This window comes from Plectropomus leopardus, chromosome 24, assembly GCF_026936395.1.
Source record: "Plectropomus leopardus strain MGB_pleo_1.0 chromosome 24, ASM2693639v1, whole genome shotgun sequence".
NCBI classification, from domain to species: Eukaryota; Metazoa; Chordata; class Actinopteri; order Perciformes; family Serranidae; genus Plectropomus; species Plectropomus leopardus.
In genome coordinates this window covers 14,502,039-14,524,923 of record NC_142199.1, presented here as the reverse complement: position 1 = coordinate 14,524,923, position 22,885 = coordinate 14,502,039, and the positions used below count along the sequence as shown (strand labels likewise).

The following is a 22,885-nucleotide window of genomic DNA, read 5'->3' as shown; positions in this document are numbered from 1 at the left end:
TAGGGGTTTTACATGGGGGGGGGAGTTGATTTTTGCCTCAAGGACTTCACTGTGGAACACTTGTGTGGACCAGAGACAGTGCGAGACATGTGTTATGACCAGCTCCAAACACGTGCCCCTCACACTGGAAAGCCCCTGCTGTGTGCCTTCAGGTGGCAGGACCTAGATGAGTGTTTTGGAGGTTTCATTTGACGTGTACAGTGAAACGACTCACACTCATGTTATATAAGAGAGACAGCTGAGCCGTGTTTTGTTAGTTGAGAGGAGGTTGAGTTTAAATTTGATGACTTCATTTTATCTCCTGTCCCTCTCATATATGATGACGTACAATATGCTCTTCTCTTCTTGAGCTTTTTCATGTTCTCCTCTCCTCCCCTCAGATGTTGTGATCAAACTGACGGAAAAGTTACTGAGAATTAGTTTTAAAGGGCATGGGTCAGCAAATATAGTTAGCAACCCCTCCGTGAAGAGCAGTGTCTGAAAAACACACATTTTTTTAACATGAAATTGCTTTATTCAGTATTTTTACAGCATTAAATCACCTAATCCGTTTGTTTTGGAGAGAAAGAGACCTCTACGGATGATTTAGCTCTTGATTAAAACCTCCCGAACAATGAACACTGAAGGAATTCTAACCTTTTATCTATTTTCAATCGGCTTTACTCATTGCCTTTACTGGTCAAAAACACCTTGTCTGTTTGTTTTGTAGAGGAAGAGACCTCTGTGGATAATTTGGCTCCCGAAATACTGAAGGCAATCTAACCAGGAGAAGTATTAACTGGTTGGTTGCAATCTGCATACTGCTCCTTTAACTCAGATTTCTGACTTAAATCTAGAAAAGGGGCTCTTCTTGTAACTCCACAATTTGCCTGAGAATCACCACATTTTTAACTTTTCTTCAGTATCACAGTAATCCAGTGATAATTGTCTGTATATCTACTGGTACACTGTAAACTTGAAGTTCTAATAGCATACTCTACATGCTTTTAATAGTGCTAAGATGTAAAGAAAAACACACAAAAAAAGTCCCTGACAACATGTTGACTTTATGCTTCCTGTTTACATCCCCTCTGTAGTTATAAAATATTGCTAACAGATTCTGTTTGAGACACTTTCTCACTCTGCTTTGTTAGTAGGAACAGATTTACTTTGAACTCTTTTTATTCATAAGAGTTTGATCCTTATGTAACAAAAAAAGCACCAAAATGTCACCATGGAAAATAGCACAGAATGTGGAAAGTGAACTGAGTCACAACATCTTTGTGACAGCAGTTACAGACTCAGTGAGGCTGTAACCCAAGAGAGTCAGGCGAAGCAGAGGCTGCTTCTTGATACAGACCCCAACTCGTCTCCACCTGCACAGCTGTTGACGCTCTGTAGCTGAGAGGACGTCGTCCATCAGCCAGCCTGCCTACTGTCTAATTGATGAGCTGCTGCAGAGATTCGCACACACACGCTAAACGCACACAAACTCACACACTGATACCTCTGCGTCTTCTTGCAAAGTGCATCTAAAATTAGTGTTTCTAAGCCAGTGGATCAGAGGACATAGAGATGAGGAGAGCTGCACTTTTCACCCCTTTTTTTTATTTATATATATATTTTTTAAGCCTTCAGCTCTGCAGAAACACATCGTTTACTTTAAATGACGTTTGTTCACTGCCGGGATGTTTTTCTGCAGAAGACTGCGTTGTTCCAGCATAATTGTCACAAAACTCCCGCAATCCTGCTTTTGTACGCCAATGAATTTCACACTTATTTGGTATATGCTGACCAAACTGTGTCATTAAAGCTAGGCCTTTGGCAGATCTCCTGTTGTTTGAGGGAAGGTTTTTACTTTGCCTGAGAATGAAATCAATGAGAGCGCGAAAGAGAGAGAGATGGGGAAAAAGAGAGAGAGGAAGAAGTACACAAGAGAAAGAATAACATAAACCAGATGTCCTCAATCCAGTTCTGGAGTTGTCAAATTTCACATTACCTCATGGACTTGGACATACACACATAGGGAGGGAGAGGGGAAAATAAGCCTGTGTGTAAAGTGTGTTATTGTTCAGTGATGATACTATATTTAAGGGCTATCAGATGGCCAACACTGTGTGCTAGGAACTTGCTAATGGTGACCTCAGTGCTGCGAGTCTCTTTGAATGATCTCATCTGTTTTTGTACCTCTGGTTCTCTGTACGGTTCACTTTAGATCACTTCTTAATGCGTCTTTTAGCTCATTATTTTCACTTTTATATGTCTGTATTTATATCATTATACCTTGTGGTGGTGGCTTGCTTTCATCTGTTACGAATTAACCTTGTGTGTCTGCTTTCATTTGATTGTCAAAACGTTCTGTGAGCTGTTTGAAGAAGGTTTGTCTTTTTAGCTCCATGTTCTGTTTTTGTTCCTCTGCCTTGGTTTCTTTGTCCTTGTGTTTGCGCCACAGAGGTGTGGTTTGGTTCTTGGCTCTTTGCCTTGCACCATCGCTTCAGTGCATCAGTCACACCTCTCATCGCACTATTCATGACCATAGTGTATGTTTGACAGCAAATACGGAGGGTGTTACCTCAACAACAGCTCCTTCAGCTTAAACTCACAGCAGCTTGTGATTGGACTTTGTCTATGTACATGGATATGAAGTGGGACAGGCAGGTGAAGGGTTTTGGCTGGATTGATATCCATCCGTGTTTCAGTGGAGGTGAACGACAAGAAATGGTCTCCCTTTGAAACAGCACCACCTCTGCTGAGTTTGATTATGAAGGGAGCTATATTTAGCTGCTCCTTGGCAGCAGCTTCTTCTGCTTGATTAAAGCAAGGAGAAGATTTGCCTGGTGGCTTTGGCGCTCGCCGGCCGACTGGCCGAATGACAGAATGAATGACAGGCTGCCCAGTCGGTTGTTGGGTGGACTGACTGGATGACTGGGCGTCTGAGGGATGAGATAGTGGTAACTCACTCTGTGCTCATGGCTCTTGCATGCTGCACAAGACAGCCGCTTTACCGAACGACAAATCACAAATCAGGTTTCTTAAGGCGGCAGTACAGAAATTGAGGGCACAAAGACAATAAATACAAATTCGAGGTGCCCAATAGCTCAATTGGTGGAGTGGGCACCCCATGAACAAAGGCTACTTCCTTGCCTCTCTCTCCCCCTTTTCATGCTTAAGCTGTCTTATCTAATAAAGGCAATAAGCCCAAAAAAAATATTTAAAGGAAAAAGATAAAGCCAAATTCAATTTGATGGGACAAGAACACCACAACATGAAAGAATAAAGGATTTGACAGTGAAAGCACGAGACAAGGCTACAAGCACTTGAAATATCTCTCTAATCCAAGTTGATACCAACCTCAGTTCAATACTTATATTTACCCAAATGTCGATTAAATATGTATCTGACACATCGAAATAACAACTTGTCGAAAGGAATACTCCCCCCCCCCCCAAATGACCAATTGTATAATAAGCACTCAATTCATGTTGAAAACTTCGTTTATCACGCATGCCTCCACAGTTCATGAAGAATCCAAAACCTTCTTGATGAATTGAAGTCACATGAGTCCGCTTTTAACAACCTCAACTATATCATCACTTTCTGAGCATGTGACTGTAAAATTGAGTCTTAGATTATACAGCACAAGTTGTATATGACTTTGTAAACGGATGTTTTGATATAATTTAGCTGTTGTTAAATGTGGATCCCAATGACTTCGGTTCATCAAGAATTTCCTCCACTTTTGGATTCGTCTTTCACCAGAGGCATACGAAAAAACCCCATTTCTTCAGAAAATCACTGATCACGGGGTGAGTTATTGAAATATAAATTTCCATTTGAGGAGAGAAGTATTCCTTTAACACCTGTGAAAGCGGCGGTTAGGGCAGGATAAAAATGAGAAGCTGCTTCTTTTTGTGCTTGAGAAGAAAAGCTTTAATCCTCCGGTTTGCTGCTGCCTTTGGAAACAATAAGAAGCCTTTATTGTATTCATCTTGTGACTGGCTGACTCCTTCAGAATTGGCTCACTGGCCTCCCACCTCTTTCCTTTTTGAACCTCATAGGATTAAAATCACATTATTCCACAGCAGGGTTTGGTCAGCTACTTAAACAAAATAATAGAAATATAACACTTGTTATTGGGTTCAAAGTGATCATTATTTGGCTTACTGAAGCTCTTCTCTTAAGAGTTTCTGACTTCTTTTCTACTGCAACTCTAAAGCAGCTGTTGGACCCAGCTAGGACAGAAATGGAAACAGAGAAGTTTTGGCATCCAGTGTACTGTCATGCGTTTGATAAAAATCTAAGTTTGGGGAGTAGTTCTACTTTTCTGCCATTTCCTCTTCCTTGCTAATATGAATGATAGTTTGACTACAGAAACAGCGAATACTCAAAGATTGATTATTATTATTAGATTGATTTTACTGTACAGACTTACATAAAACAGTATTTGAGTCATGATTGGGTGGAACTTACCCAGTATACTCGGTAGTCAAACTGCACACCTGTTGAGTGAAGTGTTGCTAAATAGTTATTCTCAGAGTTAATCACTATATTTGAAATTATATGTTGTTGTGACTACAGTGTGACTACGTGACTACAGTGTAATTGCATTATGTAGACAATGTTGCTGTGTATTCACTTGTGATAGTTAAAGCTGACAATATCAGATATCTTGTAAACTGATCCTGTTAACAGCTCTGACTCTCCACTCTTCATTGCTTACTGACACAAAGACGTTGTTGCAAAAAGGTGTAGAGAGGCCTGGGGGACGAGACATTTATGTTTTAAGGGGGTCATTCTCACAATATCGCTGATACAACCACACATCAACTCGACAGCCCGTTCTCCCTCCCTACATGGTGACTGAAGCAGTGAATGGAAACTTGTGTTGGTGGCTTTCCATCTTTTAGTTGTAGTGCTCTCTGGCATTTCATCACCTCTCTTTTATCTCTCATTCTTCCTGATACACGGTGCTGAGGGAGCGGGTGTCAGAGAAATATGTTTTTCACACTAATCCAGGCGATAGAGCTGCACAGAAAGATGGAGCGAGGAAAAAAAAAGTTCACCAGTAAAATATCTGTTTACTGCAGCAGCTTGTCAGTAAATAAACTGAATGCATGATGTAGGATCCCCTGCTCCACCCTACACCCCCCGCCCAACCCGACAGAAGACTGACCCAGCTCTGGAGCCGCTGATTAGCTTCACACGCACAAATCTCAATAAACACACACATCCTCGTCCTAAAACACCACCCACAAACTCATTACATCAGTCTGGTGTTTGCTTCGAAGCTTTTATCTATTCACCGCACAGCCTACCATAATGCATTATTTATATTCTGGCTATAAAGGTCAGTGGCGATGACGTTAACGTCTCTGAATGGTGATCTCAGAAAGGTGATTATATGGAAGGGAAGCCTGCGTGCAAGCCATGCATGTTAATCCTACAGTGATACTGGCTTCCTGGGATATTGAAAGCAATGCAGAAAAGATGTAGTGACTCCTTCCCCTGCTGCAGTTGCATTCATTTTGTTTATTGCAGAAAGTGAACAGTCTTAAATACTTTTCATCCTGTGTTTGCATCAATGTGGCCTTGACTGGCCCCGGCGCTCTGCTCTTTGTGGTTTCTGTTGTTATGGCATTCACATTGGCGAGCCAAAGGTGATCCTGTTGGCTGACAGTCATCCCTGACCACAGAGTAATGGGCGGTCTACAGCTGTCGAGAAGCAACGGGCCTGACCAGCTGAGGTTGCACCACAGACGTGTCAGCATGCTAACATGCTCATGTGTCAATGTTTAGCAGGTGTAATGATTACCATCTCTGTTCAGCATATTTGCTTTTTAATAGCTGATAATTAGCACTAAACACACAGTACAACTGTGGCTGATGGGTAAATGTAAGCTTGAACCTCTCAGGTTGTTTTTGATTTATCAGAGGGCGTTATTAACAGGTGCACACCAAAATGCATCTGGTTGCAAAGTTGGATAGACTTGCAACCAATCAGGCCAAAGAAATGTAGTCTCCAACCAGCCAGAGCAAAGAAACATGACCTTCAGACTTGAGGCAATTGCAGCCAGTCGGAGCAGCGAAATGTCTGACAAGTGACTTTTTCAAATCTGGTGTAACACTCTTCTATCAGTCATCGTATCAAAATCCCCCCTTTATTAGATAAATGCTTGTGATCGGCCCCGCTCGCGCCGAGCCAGCTAGAAATCTGTCTGAACAGGAGGAGGATCAGATGCATCTGCCAGAGCAAAAGAAACCTGAGCTTGCAGATTTGTCTGGTTCCCAGGCTCGGGTAAATGATGAATTTTGCAGGTATTTGGTCTTGATGTGCAAGATGTTGGTTTTTAGCCTGATCATGGCTCTACATGAAAGGTCAGAGGTCAACAGTATCAGTAAGGTTTGTCATGTGTGGATCGTGAACCTGCGATGGACAATGGAGCAAAAAAAGTTGTCCTCCATGAAATTTTATAGCATCTAATTTTTTATTCTTTGTTTTTGGAACCAATATCCAGTAGCTGTTAGAGGAACTAATGCCGCTTCCCCCTCAGACTCACCACACAGCCATGTTGGTTGTCACCTGGGTGGCATATTGGGTTTCTTCTCCTATCCTGTTTCGTGTGTTTGTGTGGCTCTTTTCATTTACAAGAGGAAGTACATGAGGAAGTTGTCCCATCACAGCTGAGAGAAAGAACCTGTTGAGAAAAATGGGATGGCATGCTTTTGTACAAGTCACTTCGGCAGCCACTGCCTTTCATTTTTATTTTTTAAAAAGTAGTGAGCTGGTTGAAACTGGTGCAGGTGCAGTGTTATTTCTCCTCTAATCGATCAGACGTCGCCGATCAGTTCCTACAAGGTGTCACTATTCAGCACTTTAATTCGCCAACTAGAAAAGCTTGGTTAGTGTGTTTTTAAAATGCGAAGGTTTTCATCTACATCGTCTCCAGTTGGAGGATCATCCATGCCGATAAAGTCACAGACAGCCGACTGACATGACCTTATTGATTTTTCTCTCCTCTTCTCTCTCTGTTGTCCTCCAGACCTCCTAAACGGAGCCCAGGAGAAGTGCGAGCTGCCGCCATTGGAGGGTTTCCCTCACTGCGAGGGCAAGGTCAAGGTGAGCCACCCATCGAAACACACATAAAGACAGCCTCTCCACCTCGCTCTCTGTGCTTGTTTTTCTATCATAGTTCATTTTGAAATAAGTAAAAGAAGAAATAGGTAGTGAGAAAAAAGAGCACCGCCTACAGAAAGTCAAACTACATAAACAGAAAAGATGGCATCACACGCCCACACTTGGTTGACTGGCAAAAACTCTTCTGGGGAAGAGCAGAGCGAAAAAAACACCACAAGTATAAACAATGATCTAATTTTATTACCAGCATAACGGTCCATGTGTGGGGAATATTAGACTTCAGAGAGGTTTAATTTCACTTTTAGGGGCCTCTTGAAAGCCCACACACTGACACAGGTGCACACACACAGATGTATGCACAATTTCAATCCAACATCTCTGTTTTTGTGTGTGTGTGTGTGTGTGTGTGTGTACGCGTGTACGCGTGTACGCGTGTACGCGTGTACGCGCACTGGTCTCCCTGGAGCTGATAGGGCCCTATCATACACACCATCTGCTCAGCCAGTCCCAATCCTCCACTGATACTGTCAGCATTTCCAACTGGGCGCCAGGCGATGCCAAAGCCTGCTTTACACACACACACACACACACACACGCACACACACACGCATACTGTACACAAGCCTGTTATTTCCAGAAAACTGTTATTCCACAGCAGTTTTACTATCAGCACACAGTAACATCTAACAAATCCATGTTCTCACTTTATAGAGCTCTTAGGTTGCCATTTAAACAAATATAGTGCAATCTTCATGTCTTCGCCATCCAAGCGTCTCTGATCCAAGCCCATCTGCCAGGTCTCCCCTCTGTGAACAGCTTTGAAAACTCGATTTTATATCTCACCGCGTGCTGCTGCTCCCTTAGGTTACTGTAAGTCGGAAAGCATGATGTACTCCAGCCTATCAACTAAGCAGGGTAGCTGTCAGTCCACATCTTGGCTTCTACTTCGCATGTTATTCCAGCATGTCAGTCACACAGAAATCTGCCCGCCAGGGATCAAATCAGCTGAGGGGACATAGAGGAATATTTGTTCAAGCCCTGCTGCACCTTTTCTGCTCTCCTTAAGATTTTTACTATTATTTCTGTTGGAAGATTTATCGAATATGCATGTTTCAGTGAAAAATACCATTTTCACATTGATTTATTTCCACACATTCACACACAAGAGCACCCCAGAACAACCTCTGGTCTTCCTGTTGGCCGCTGAGCAGTTCCACCGGATGACTTGCACATGTACTTGATGAAAGGGAAATATTCTCCCTTTTATTTTCAAACCCAGATTTTCCATTTGATTCCAGGGATTGAAGCCAGTGACTTTTAAGTCACAACCCTGCTGCTTCTCGAACCTCCGAGCCACAAAAACAGCCTGGACTGTTTTTTCTTTTTTTTTCCCATTAGGGTGGTGAAAGCTAGATAGGCAGCTCCTACTATAGATTTTGCTGCCCTGCATAATGTATTCTCCCAGCATCCTAACCAGCCCACACACCACAGTCACTTGTAACATCACCTGGACTTTTTTTTGCTTCATTATTAGGATGAAAAAAGCTCCAAATGACAGTTTGAAGTAACTTTACAGCTGCTGATAAAATATATTTAACTGCTATTAACTCACAGTGGGCTCATATTTTTCACCGATATTAAAGTTTGAGAGACTGGAGGGGTGATTTGGGTGAGAATGCATGTTGGGCTCAGATTTAATCTTTTTTGTCCTTCTCTTCCTCAGTGGATGAGGGAGATGTGGCGCTCAGACTCCTGCTACGGCAACTATGGCGTGGATGGATCCACCTGCTCCTTCTTCATCTACCTCAGCGAGGTGAGTCCTGTGTGTGTATGCGCATGTGTGTTAATTGTAACCACGTGTTTGAACGTAATGAAGATGTTGTAAGTGTGTTTGTACCCAAAACAATGGGAGCTAAACCTCTAAAAATTCAACAAATGTCTTGATTCACATACTCAGTCACACAGTGTAGCTAATACTGAGCTAGTTTGTAGGTGCTGCTAACTTGTATGTGTGTATGTGTGAAAGAGGGAAACCAAGAGAAGAACAGATAGGGAATCAACACATGGACTGACCTGTTTTTGCAGAAAGAGACTTTGTCTGTCTCTAATATTGTGAACAGTACCTCTGCTAGCTGTCAGACTATTTTTCTGCATCCCCGTAGCTTTCACATGAATCTTTATTGACAATTGTCAACAACCAGGACGGTCCGCAGGGGCTGACGAGCCATTTTATTTTCTGTTTTACTCGCACAGTGTGAGCACATAAATCTCTAGCTTTGGCTTCGTATTGCAGAGGATTTACTCATACAGTAGGAGTTAAAATTAAGTATCATTTCTAAAACAGGCTCAAATCGCAGAGTGTATGCCCAGCTTCACATGGAACAAAATCAACATAGACTGCATATATGTGTGAAGAAGCAGCAATAGTCACAAACCATCTAATAATGGTCAAATTTACAATTCACAAAAGTGCTAAGTTGGTCTCGCAACATTAAGATATTGCGGCCTTTTTTGTGTTGACAGAAAATATTCAGATATTATAAAGAAGGAATTGTAAAAGAAAGATGCAGTCATAAGTCAAGTTTCCATTTGAATGTAATGCAAATTTAAACAGAATTTCCGTACGCTAAAAAAAGAAAATGCAAATAAATGTACCAATGCAACCCACTCAGGTTAACATCAGTAATCAGTATTGCCAGTGAAAGTGAAAGCAAACCCCAGCTTTGTCCTATTTCCATTTGGTCTCTCTATGTTTACTTTTTTTGGGGCATAGCTTCCTCTTGGATGCGTGGTGTTTAGGGTCTGGCACCAGGTTGCTACCTTTTATAAAGTCCCAAACTCACCTGCATGTTGTGCCCAGAAATGTCCTGAACACAGCAAACTAAGGAGAGAATACTATATTCTCTTCTTCTTTTGCGGAAGGCAGAGTATCTGCACATAGATACACTGACACACACTTCATGTGGGTCATGAGTGATGATTTTGACAAATTTTTATAAAATGTTTTTTCAGGAAAATCCTGAAAATCCTGCATAGTATACCTTTAAATGATGAGGCCGTACTTTTTATTTACCTGATTGTCAGTAAAACCCACAAAACCCACTCTGTTTCTTAATACCTTGTCTGTGGATCTTTCAAAAAAGGCTCACAAATGTGTAGTTTTAAAATAAAGGCTCTTCAACTTTCCAAATCAGCATGTAACTGTAGTTTTTAGCAAATGTTACTCAGACTGGAGTAAATAGAGCATTTGTCAGAGATTATTTACACACTGCTACAATCTACAGTGTGTGTGTTCATCCCAGCGGAAAAACATATCAGCCGGAAAACATTGCAGCTCATTGATGTGTTTTTAATAGTTTTTGGACAACAATGGAGCTCAGTGTAATAATCAAATCAAATCAATAATGTAGCTCGTGGTGTTTTTAGTTGCAGTAACTTCCTGTGAAAACAGGAGTAGAGTAAGCTGGGATTGTAGCTGCATACTGCACCGGCACAGACAACCCAAAAAATGTAAGGTTCAGAGCCCTGACAACACCCCGTCACCTGAGAACAATCGTATAAGAATGAGGCGCTAAAAATAAGCGCAAAGGAGAGAGGTATAGGGGATTTCATTTTTAATGAGAGCAAATTAGAGTGTGTTGAAGAGGACAGTGTGGGAGGACGAGGAGACGATTCGGTGGGAGTGGAGGGAGGGGAGGGGTGCTTCTTAAAGAGATGAGTTCTCAGCCTCCGATGGGAGACGTGGAATGACTTTGCTCCCCTGCCTTAGTCTCTACATATCCTCAGCAAATGGTAGAAAAAGCAGCCAGACCAGCATGGAAGAGTCGTACATTATTGACGAGCACTAACATATAGAAGCTTGTGTTCCTTCAAGGGACACTTTGAGACTTTTAATATTGTATGATTTATCTTTGCCAGACCAGTCAACATGGCCAGGATTCATTTCTGGTGATGAAAGCCATTCATTCTAGTGAAAGTCTGTCATTCAGCCTCGAAACCAAACAAAATTTGATGTGAAAATGATTTGTTTTTATACGCTTCCCATAAGAGCCGCGATTTAACATTTCAAATATCCCTCATAGATCACAGCCGTGATTACCATTCTGTTTGATTCAGATATTTGAGCGCGCGTCTCCCTCCTCTCTACTGAAAGTTTTAACATGCTGTCTCATCAAGTGTTGATTTAAGTGAGAATCAAGCTTTTTGTCATCTACTGGGTGGATATTTTGTTTATAAAAAGCAAGATTTCAGTCATGACTTCAGCTCTGGGAAGGTCAGAAGCCTGTTATGAATATTGTATATGAGCTGAAAGCGTTGCACAGAAAGCCCAACCTGCTCTGTATGGAAATAGAAGTTAGATGGACAACAGTACAATCCATTAGGAGAAAACCTTTTTCTGTCTTGCTCTCTGCTCATGTCCATCCACTGTGTTCTGGAAACAAACACACTTGCTTTAAAGAGCTGCAGAGATTCGAAATGTCTCTCTGTCTCAATCCTGCTAATCTAACAGCCCTCAGCCTCCACTCCTGGTCACGTGCTTACACGGTTGCCATGACAATTTGCATGTATTTCCATTTAGAATCTCTCCGTCCGCCACGGCTCGTCTGTTATGAGCAGACGCTCAAACACACACCCTTTGCCACGTATAATCCATACTTGTCGACCACAACATTAACCTTGCGAAGAGCGCAGATCAGAAAGGGCAACATATCATGATGGATGTCGGCTGCAGAAGGTCAGGGCTCAACTAGCATCGTGTGTGTGTGTGTGTGTGTGTGTGTGTGTGTGTGTGTGTGTGTGTGTGTGTGTGTGTGTGTGTGTGTGTGTGTGTGTGTGTGTGTGTGTGTGTGTGTGTGTTTTTGTGGTTTGAGAAGGAGAATAAACATACCTTGTCTTGTGTTGCACAGCACACGCAGCACTTCTCCATGTTCCTCCCTGTGGTCAAACAATAGTCATGTCCAATATAAGAGGAAGGAAATGCTGAGACAGAGAAGTAGAAGTAAGAGGTCCCACCTTTTGTTTTGTGGGGGCGTTTATAACGGGCCCTTTGTTTTCTTCAAGAAGTCCATTAGGGATATACTTTCCTGAGAGAGAAATGCGGTGATAGATACACAGTGAGACGACGTCCGACACTGAAAATGCTCAAGCAGGGTTCAGCATTGTTCAGAAACCGACTACTTTTTCTATTTTTTTCTACCTTTTCACATTTATACCAAAAAGAGAGAGTTCTGGCACACTGTCCAAACATTTTATTTGTCAGATCTTCATCAGGTTTAATAACAGAACAAAGAAAATTGAAAACAAAAAGATTACGCCTTCTCTGGCGAGGCCAGGAAGATACCATGAGCTGAGTTTGCAATCAGCTCCACAATCTGCGTGTATTCAGCCTATTAGAAGCCAACTTCCAACATCAAATATGTAAATTCATGGCAAAGGCTACTGGTAATAACCAGGGCAGAACAATATATTTTTGACCAACTTGTGGAGGAACTATCCTAAAAATTACGTCATAGAAAAAATATATAAAGACAATTTCAATGTTTATAAATAAAGATGTAGAAAAGAGAACGAAAACACCAATATAGAAAAAATATCAACTCACAAAGGAGAATACACTTTATGCAGATAACTGCACAGACCATCAGGACTTAAATACACAGGCAATAGAAAATGGTACATAAATACACAAAAAAAAACTGTGCACCTCAAAAGAAGGATCTGTCATAGCATATCTTGCATTACAAGTTCATTAAAACAAAAATTAAAGCATTTAAGAAATGACAACGAAGATAAAGGTTAACTGTCATATTTCGTACAAGCCCCCACACATGTGCTCTTCTCAGCAGAGATGAAAAGGATGTGAGAGAGCTCATTCTTAAGCAAATTACATCATCAGCTCCAGGAAAGCGATTTTTTTAAAATAATTTTTTGAAAAAAAAGAGTCAGGGAAAGTGAGTTACTAGATTTATTAGCCCGAGGTAGCATTTTAGGTGCCCTGGGAAATCAGGCAATCCTTATTGTTGAGCCCTGTTAAGTGATTGTAAAGAATATTTAATCACATTAAAAGATGGATTGTAAGACTCAAATCTACATTTTGGCAAATCTTTTTGTTTTTGCATATTAGATCTGTACCATATTTGCTGGTGGTTTGAAATGCGATTCCATTCGGATTCAGTCTCGATGCTCTTGCAGCTAAAATGAGATCCTGCACCGCAACTTGACAGCGCAATCATTTAGAGGTCATAATGTGAGATCTCCATTTCTTACGCCTTGACGTTGAAAAGCTACCTCACCAGTGTATTCACCGTTGACTACCTCGTTACCACAGCAACCCATGCAGATAGGCTGGTGATGTCCGGACATACAAATCTAGTTAGTGTGGACAGTCTGCCCTTAAATATATGATTTGAGAAACAAATCTGATATTTGCCTTCAGTCTGAACGCAGCCTCACAGCTCTCTGTTCAGCACAAGAGTAACAAAAGAGCAGCAATGTGACAGCCAGTAATACTTAGAATACTTCCTTTTACAGCAATAATAGAAGCACTGATATTCTGTCTGCCATTCAGCTCATTCAACCACTGATCTTTTTGCTGTGATATTTAACTAGTATTTCCTCACATAAAGTCCTCTTCTTGCAGCATGAATACATTGTTGCTGCTCCAAAGGTGTTTTGTCTGCACATATTCCAGATTCAGCAGCAGAAAACAATTTATCCTGCACTCTGTTGCTCTTTAGACATGCACGCCAACAACTGGGAATCAGATCTAATTTAGCAACATCTGAAGTGTTAAAAAATATCTTGCTAAATTGAAAAAACTTCATTAACGCAATTATTTGTGCCTCTGGCAGTAATTTGCAGCGCTCTCAGTAAATGTCTCCCTACGGCTCTAACAAGACCTCACTTGTTTGTCCATTATGATGGTCTGAATCTGTGTTACCATTTCTCTTTGACGGCGATGATCTGTTTGTCGTGAGCAAACTAAAATGGTGTTTTTCATTCGATAGGTGGAGAACTGGTGTCCTCGCCTGCCCTGGAGGACAAAGAACCTGAATGAAGAAATAGACAGGAGGGGACAGGTGAGAAACACAGCAAACACGTCCTATTAGCGCTAACCTAGAAACACAAAGGACACCTCAGTTTCCTCAGAGCTTTTATCCAAAGACCGACTGCTAACGCTCTCTTTTCGCTACTACGCTGTTTTTATTTTAAAACACACCTCGCACCATTAGTAGAAAACTGGATGTGTTTGGGTGTCATAACATTTTAAGTGCCACAGTTGTGATCCAAGTGGTTTGAATATATTAATTTCAGAGGCTTGTATGTGTGTGTGACAACTCCAGACTTTGTGACAGCAAGTTTTCCATTAGCATAAATTTTTAAGCGGAGTCCCTCTCGACGTTAAATCCCACTCCATCATCCTGACACCACAGAAGAAAGTGACACTCAGTGCTACTTAATGGGGTATTTAATTTTAGGAAACACTTGAACTAATATGAGTTTTTAATATGTAATTGTGTAAAATCAGGGCTCCCATTGGCTATGGAAAACTTCCAGGCCTGGAAAAATCATGGACATTTGTCGTGTGTGATAAATTAATTGATATTAATGTAACATAAAGATGAGTTTATTTTCTGTAGCTGACAATGTAACATAGCTTTAATATGTGTTGCCATCTGACAACATTTTGCTTGTTTTTGTTTATTTTTTCACCAAGAAAGTTTATTCATTTTCTTCCTGTTCTGGATCTCTCTTCATGTCTGCCAAGTCAAATTTTTTAATGCACTTTCGGCGTTGGGGAGGTGCGCAAAACTTTAAATGGTTGTATTTTGTATTTATTTAAAAACATCAGTTTTCAAAGGAAACATGAAAATCGTTGGCAGTTTTTTTCTTTTCTTTTCTTTTGGGCAATTTTTATAGAAAACTTTATTTTTAAAAATGGCAAATTTTAAACACAACTAAATATTTTTGATTTTTTTTGTTTTATCTTTTCTTTTCTTGTCATTTTTTTTCTTATGATTTTTAAGAAAGCCGGTTTGGAAGGCATATTTTCTTTAAAAGTTTTTGGCAATTTTAATGAAAAAAAAAGTTGGGTTTTTTTTTTCCCCCTTTAATTTTTGAGAAGCGTGTTTTCTTCAAAAATCCCCCAAATGGCACCATTTATCACAGCAAGAAACTGAAAAAATAAAAATCATTATTGTCTTGATCACACTGGGGACACTGAAATTATGTTTGAATAGAGTTTGAATCCTAATGTTTGAAAAACACAAAATGTGTGGTAACCCTGTGAAATGGACCAGAATGACAGTAAAGAGCAGTGTGTATGATTGTAGTTCAAAACAAGGCAGCAAATGAGCAAGCAGGCTGAGGCTGATCCTCAGTGTCAACATGCCTCGATAGCATAAAAGAGCGGAGCGGTTCTAGACCAAAGCCGGAGTGACGGGACCTTGGGACAAATCTGGAATAATGATCTTCTATCCCTGCCAATGCACCAGCTCACTCAAATCCCACTTAGAGCGCCTCTGCGGGCCGTCGGTGCTCACGCGCAGCCCACAGTATCCTCGAAAACACCCCCCCCCTCACTGTGCTGCGGGTGAATCAATATTAAGCACTCTTCATCCCCTCTCTGGATGCATCAACAGCTCCGAGCCCTCTGTGGTGGGGAGATGCCATTTGACAGGCTTTGGAGATTTTAATTCAGGCCCAGATTTTAATAGGTTCAGTCTGTGGAAGTGATTTCCTGTCGTGATGAGGGATGCTAATGCCCTGAAACAGCCTTGTTTCAGCCACCTTAGCAGCTGGTAATGGCACTGTGGTTTCTGCTTTTTTCACTCTGTCTTCCTCTCGGCGACTCTGTCTCATTCACAACTGCTCTGTCGTCTTTCTCTCATTTTCCATGTCTGATAATACACCAATAAAAAGACTTGATATGCTATATTCAGATAAGTGATCTTGCACTATAGCAGGATTCAACACCTTCTGCAGATGTGGCCGACAGAATCCTCGGTTTCATTTCCTTATTTAGAGTTTCATCACTTTGACTTCCAGTAAGTCGCCGCTCTGAAAACACAGGATGGACTTGATGCAACACGCAGTCAGATGTTTTACAGCTTCATTGTTTTTCCTCACATCTCATTAAATCAGCTTTAATGACCCTTAATGTATCCTGCTGCTGCTGCTGATAACAAGTCCTCTCCTCTCCTGATTCCTTTATCCTCTCCTGTCCCGTGCTCCCCTATCATTTCCTTTCTTGTTTTCTCTCCTCGCCTCTCTACTTCTATTTCTTCTCTCCTCTTTTCTTCTTTCTCCTGTTGTGTCCTCTTCTCTCTTCTTCCCTTGCCGGTTTCCTCTCCTATCTTTTCTTTGTTTCCTTCCCTCATCTCCTCCTTGTTTCATCTCCTCTCTCCTCCGCTCTTGTTTCCTCTCTTTGTTTCCTCCACTTTTGATTTCCTCTCCTCTTATTTCCTCCCATCTCTCTTCTTTCTGCTCCTCATCTCTCCTGTTTCCTCTCCCCTAATATCCTCTCTTTGTTTCCTCTGTCCCCTCCTCTCCTCTCCTCTCCCCTCCTCTCCTCTCCTCTCCTCTCCCCTCCTCTCCTCTCCTCTAAATGAGCTATAAAAGATTTGACTGATGTTTTCGCTCCTTTCAGCCTGCACAGCCAAACCCACATTTGCTTGTAACACAGAGGGCTTTGCACTCTGAATGCTTCACTATTTGTTGTTCTGTCACCATAAAACTGCTTTTCTGAGTGCAGTATTCTTTTTTTTCTCACAGTTTTTACTCCAAAGATTTATATTAAGCTTTCTTTGATACTTTGCTCTCAGGAGAGAACTCGAACATGCGCACATATTTGTGTGCCCTCCATAAATAATTTCCTCTGCAGATGTCTCTGGCAGTTTATGATGGTTATTATCACCTCAGCAGAATCACTTGAATTCAGGCTTCAGTGATTAAAGAGGGATTTCTTGGACATATAGCGGCTGACAATGGTGCAGCATATTGAACATTCACCATTCATTCATCCACATATTAAATCCATCTGCAAATCTACGGTGCTGAAAGATTTCAGTAGTTTGGGTAAACCTTTTATCATTAAGTTACTACAGTTTTTCTTGAAGGGTTTTAAATCCAAGAAAACGTCCCTTGAGCTATTTAGGAAGTGTAGTCGTCAATATTGCAATTTTAAACACATTTTTAAAGATCGCCATGGGGTTACATCATAATAGCAGCAGAAAGAAGGATATGGGAAAACCTGGAAAAGTCATGACATTTTTATAACCATATTTTCCAGGCCTGGGAAATATAGTTATTAGTAGTTAGTAGTTAAGTAATTAAAAGTTTAGGAAAAATCATGTAATTGTGTTCTGTGTCATAAATGAAATGACATGAATCATTAATATAACCCAGCTGTGCAGCTGGGACATAACATATGTGTATTCTTAGAAACTTTAATATAAATATATATTTTAAAGAAAACAGGTTGGGAAAGTCATTTTCTTTTGATTGATTGATTTAATGATTTTAATTTTTTTCTTGTATTTTCCATAGGCACATTTTATTTAAAAATTGCCAAACGCCATCATGTGAGATGCTGAAATTATGGGTTTGAATTTTATATGTTTGAAAAATGCCAGGCAATTATAGCAAAAAAACAAACAAACAAAAAAAACTATTTGGGTCCTTGAAAAGTCATGGAAAAGTTTCAAAATTTCTAACATAGAAATGTGTAGGGAACCTGGTGAAAGCATTTGAAACAAACAGTCTTTGAAGACAATACAGCAAGCAAACGGATAACAAACGGAACAATATCACAGTTACAGTGTCTTTAGATTAGATTAACAGCTTACTCCTTACTTTATCTGTTACATACTGGACAGAGTAACATGTACATGACAGACTGTAACAGTGTTTGATGCTGTGTCTGCAGGCGGAGGTCCGGACGAGTTTCGAGGAGCTGTACCGCGTGATGTCACAGCGCGAGGAGTTCCGCTGGATGATGCTGAGGATCAAACGCATGGCTGAGCCATGGGTCAGCGCCATCCGCTCGCTGGCTGCCAAGCAGAACCTGGCCCGGCGTCGAAGGAAGAAGGTGAGTGTAACATGCAGTGCATCGTAGTACACTGGAGAAATCAAGTGAGAAAGACTGACTAGATGGTGTTCAGAATACTGAATGAGAAGCTTTTGTGTGCTGCATACACTACAGGTGTAATTAACACGTCAGTTTGAGACAGAATATCATGAAATTGTCACACATTATTTAACCAGCCGAAAGACACACACCCGCACAGAAACAGGTGCAATCAGATATAATGAGCGTTCTACTCGCACAAAAAAATATCACAACTGAATAATAATAAAGCGATTAGCTCAAATTTGACTGTTTATCGCCCTAAAAATGAAAGATGCATAATCCTTTCAAGAAGTTTCTGAAAACACCTCTCTGAATCTTTCAGCCTCTTGCACCACGCAGGTACACACACACACACACACTTATTCACACTTATAAACCACTCAATTTTTCCTCAGAGAAGAAATGGTGTTGAGAAAGGACTGACATGGATATTCCATTGTGTCCCAAGCTGTTAGCAGCTCCCAGCACTGAATAATGTACTCCACACTTTCCACTGGCCTTGTGAATAATTCACATCGCAGTCCCGTGATACATTGGTGCTGATGCAAAGCAGCATCGTTTTAAACAAAGCACAGAGAACAAGCAACAAGAACCCCCCCCCATCTATCTATCAATCTATGTGGGCTCCCACTGTCAGGAAAATCCTGGAACAGTCATGGAATTTCACTATCTTGTTTCCCAGACCTGGAAAAGTCATGATGTAAGGAAAAATAACTGAAAGTATTTGAATTTTTACCCTTTGAAATCTCAGCAACCTGTGTTGATTTCTTTAAAAATGGGAAAAAGGAAAGAAACAACTTATAATAAGACCTCACCCAGAAAATTGCAACAAATTAGAAAAAAGTACAAAAAAAATGACCTCAACAAAAGAAAAGGAAAGTAAAAAAACAATAACACACATGGAAATGACCTGAATTTTATCCTTTTAAATTGAATTTTTATGCTTTATGCAACCTGGATTGATTTCTTGCAAAAATGGGAAGAAGCAACTTATAAGAGATCATAAGCTCAAAACTTTTTTAAAAAATTACTAAAATGTATTAGAAAATGACCTTAACAAAAAATTAAATGTATAATTAAGTTAATCATAAAAATAGTTTTCTCAACATGCTCCCCAGCTTTTTTATTATAATTTTCTACATTCTTGCAATTGCGGGACATTGCTCGCCAAGTTCCTCATTGCTTTTTTCCAGGTGTTCGAAAGAAATCAAACCAATTTTCTCAGCACCCAAAATACTTGTTAAAGGAATCTGAATGCAGCACGAGAAACTGAATTTTGATCCAGGTTTCAGAGGGATAAAAATCATCAGAAGTTTTGGAAAAGGTATTGAATTTTGTTGTGTTTGATGAAACTGTGACAGTAATCCTGTGTGGATAATCTCTCATGTAATGTAGCATAATCTTAAATTTATTTTGTGAATTTGGCGATGTGACATTGCTGTGATATGAGTCGATGCGTGATAACGTTTTATTGACCGTCACGTTCATTTTCTCTTTGGATCTTGTCTCTCCCTTCCTGTGGGCCAGCTAGCTGAAATTATGTTTGAAAAACGCAGGGCAAGAAAGAAATATTTTTAATCAGTCCTTGAAGTCATGGATTAGTTTTGAAATTTTGTCCATGAAAATGTGTGGGAAGCCTGTACATATTTACAGTGGCTTCCCTCTTTCATTTCTGCATCTCAGTTTAGTCTGTTCAGTCTCTAATTAAACAAAGAGTGTTTTCCTCTCCAGATACTTTCCAAACCAGGTCTTTATTTCATCCGCTAATCTCTTTTGGATATTAATCCGCACTATTAATCCTTGACTGGTGTGCTCTGGGACTGAGGCTGGCTGTCAACAATGAAAAATGCATTGGTCACTTCAAACAAAGCCCGCTATTACTTCCTTCTCCTGCTGTGGAACACTGTGTTCCCCTCAGCTACTGAAAACCATCCTGTGTGTGTGTGTGTGTGTGTGTGTGTGTGTGTGTGTGTGTGTGTGTGTGTGTGTGTGTGTGTGTGTGTGTGTGTGTGTGTGTGTGCGTGTGTGTGTGTGTGTGTGTGTGTGTGTGTGTGTGTGTGTGTGTGTGTGTGTGTGTGCGTGTGTGCGTGTGTGTGTAACTCGCATGTGTTTTTCTCAGCGTGTGCACTGTGCACCTGACAGTGTACAGGGACAAAGTGGAATTGCTTTCACAGTCCCCTGCTGGGATAAACATGTTTTTTACACTCCCCGTTTAAATCTTCTCAAATAGGAAACCAGTGGGGTGTCTTTGAATTATTTGTCCACCATTTTTCTATAAGCAACTTGTGTTTTGTTTCTCTTCATTTATCTGTGTAGGGAAGTAAGGAATACAGATGTCGCAGATTTCTTTCAGCTCCCTTACATTATACACTCATTAAAATAACACCTTCATCTCCAACTGTAGCTGTAGCTCTTTTCAAGCCTTGACGAGACATATTTTCCCATAGAAACCCTCATCAGGTATGCAACTCTTTTATCAGGTGTTTCCTTGTATTATCCACACAGTGATATACAGAAGCACTACCTTTAAATTGTGGTATTAAAAATCACGTTTAACACTACCAAGAATGGAAGGAATCTCTGTCGGTCTGTCGCTCGATTTTCTCAACAATCATTCATCTGATTGACTTCATACTTGGCGAGTGTATTGCTGAAGACCCAAGGGAGTGCAGTGTTGAGTGCAAGCTCTTCAGATCTACAAGACATACTTAGTTGAAGAGTGTTATGTACATGTGTCGTGTATTGAGAGGAAAACTCTATGAACTGTTAAACTATCAAAGGGTATGGTGAGCTCTCCATCACTTGCTAAAATTCATACAGGGTTTCCCACACATTTACATATTTGTGGCAGGCTGCCACAAATAAAACATCTGCCATCACATATTGATTTTCTATTTTTGGAGCTAGACAGTCAGTAGGAGCGCTGTCAGAATACATATACCATTTGGTTATGCGTAGCTCCACACAGGAGCACAGAGTGTACTCTGGGCACAGACAGAGCAGCAGAACGCCACGTGCAGTGAAAGTGAAGCTGAACTGGTCATTGCGCTCTAGTGGTTTGCAATCCCCCACCTCCCCCGTGCCCCTCTTTTAATCCATTGATGTGCTATGATTGGATAGTCTGTTCATTTACCACCAGTGGCTCAAACCCCACAAACTGTTGCTGAGGAAAAAAAAGATCTTGAAAAGTTGCGCCTGCGCCGCCTTCATGGACCCGTAAAAACGTATGAATTTAGAGAGGGGGCACAGGAAGACACAGAGAATGGAAACACAGGAAAAAACAGATACTACTTCTCAGAAAACTCAAAGACTTCAAGCATATGTGATTGATTTGGCAGAATAACAGTTTGTTCCTGGAAATAGCCTGCTCCCAAATAGCTAGCTGTTAGCAAATGAAGCATATGCTATACCATTGCCCGGGTATGCAACTATGTCCTGAAAGGCATTTTTTTTAAAACCCAAGGAGGTGCAGAACCGAGTGTGAAGTTATTTGAATCAGCAATTCTCAAGAACGCTACAAGCAACAATACTGGAGGCACAACAGTACCAGAGGCTAAGCATTTGGCACATTCCCAATGGGCATGCTTTTGAACAGTCTCTGCGCTGGTGCCTTAATGGATTCTGCACTACATGAACTACTCTTGTCACTCATTTTATTTCATGTTTTTTTCTTGTCCATCAGATCCTGGTGCACCTGGGCCTGCTCACCAAGGAGTCAGGCTTCAAAATTGCAGAAAACGCCTTCAGCGGTGGCCCGTTGGGCGAGTTGGTCCAATGGAGTGACCTCATAACCACGCTGTACCTGCTGGGCCATGATGTTCGCATCTCAGCCTCCCTGGCCGAGCTCAAAGAGTCAGTACCAAAACCACTAAGCATACAACCCCCACTTGTTCTTACTTGGCCTGCACTGCAGGAAATAATCATGCATAACTTCAAAGGATCCAATTTTTATTCGAGTCATAATATGTGAAATCAGTGGACTACTTTTTTGAGCCAAACAGCCTGAGCCAATGATCACAATTGTTGTGTGTCCAGATGTAGGTCTGCACAACAGATGCTTGAGGTCAGATTCAGAGAATGTTTGGGAGGGACGAGATGCTCGATTCCACACTTTGCATCATTTTTGCTGCATCAGTGCCCTAAAGTCAAAGCACCTTTTGTTTACCATGTTTGTTTTTTTACATTTAGTATTTGCTGAAGGTTATTTGATTGTGGTACACAAATACAGCTCCTGTGCTATTTTTCAAATGTTTGTTGGTGGTTTTACCCAGGTAAAAAAAAAAAAAGCCTGGAGGGCAAATAGAAACTTTAAACTCAAACTAGCCTGCTGACTCACCTTGTCCAGTGGGTGCATGCTGTTTGACATGGATACAGGAAAGTGTGAGCTGCTGTGCTGACTAAAAAGAATCTGGCCCTCCAGCCTCCGTGTACCAACCTCACTATGTCAGGGATGATTTTAGTTGTTTGCTTCTCCTTAAGGCATAAATACATTAATAAATACACATGTTTATGTTAAAAGGTTGTGCTTGTAGTTCAGTTCAACACAAATTATAAACACAACCTCTATTAATGAAATCTTCTCTACGAATATTTTTGCACCTCTCTTTAGCTTTCAGTCAGATATGTAGCTGAAGCACTGA

The 22,885-nt window shown here is 40.9% G+C and overlaps 1 protein-coding gene across 2 annotated transcripts in view; it reads left to right on the top strand.

The window, feature by feature from the left end:
* mgat5 (alpha-1,6-mannosylglycoprotein 6-beta-N-acetylglucosaminyltransferase) overlaps window positions 1-22,885 on the top strand; it is a 105,662-nt gene that overhangs the window by 33,158 nt on the left and 49,619 nt on the right. For both annotated transcript variants that reach the window (XM_042512919.2, XM_042512918.2), the window contains exons 4-8: window positions 7,020-7,096; window positions 8,838-8,927; window positions 14,122-14,193; window positions 18,042-18,203; window positions 21,928-22,097. In XM_042512919.2, the coding sequence (XP_042368853.1) occupies window positions 7,020-7,096; window positions 8,838-8,927; window positions 14,122-14,193; window positions 18,042-18,203; window positions 21,928-22,097 (571 nt within the window). The remainder of the gene's footprint in view (window positions 1-7,019; window positions 7,097-8,837; window positions 8,928-14,121; window positions 14,194-18,041; window positions 18,204-21,927; window positions 22,098-22,885) is intronic.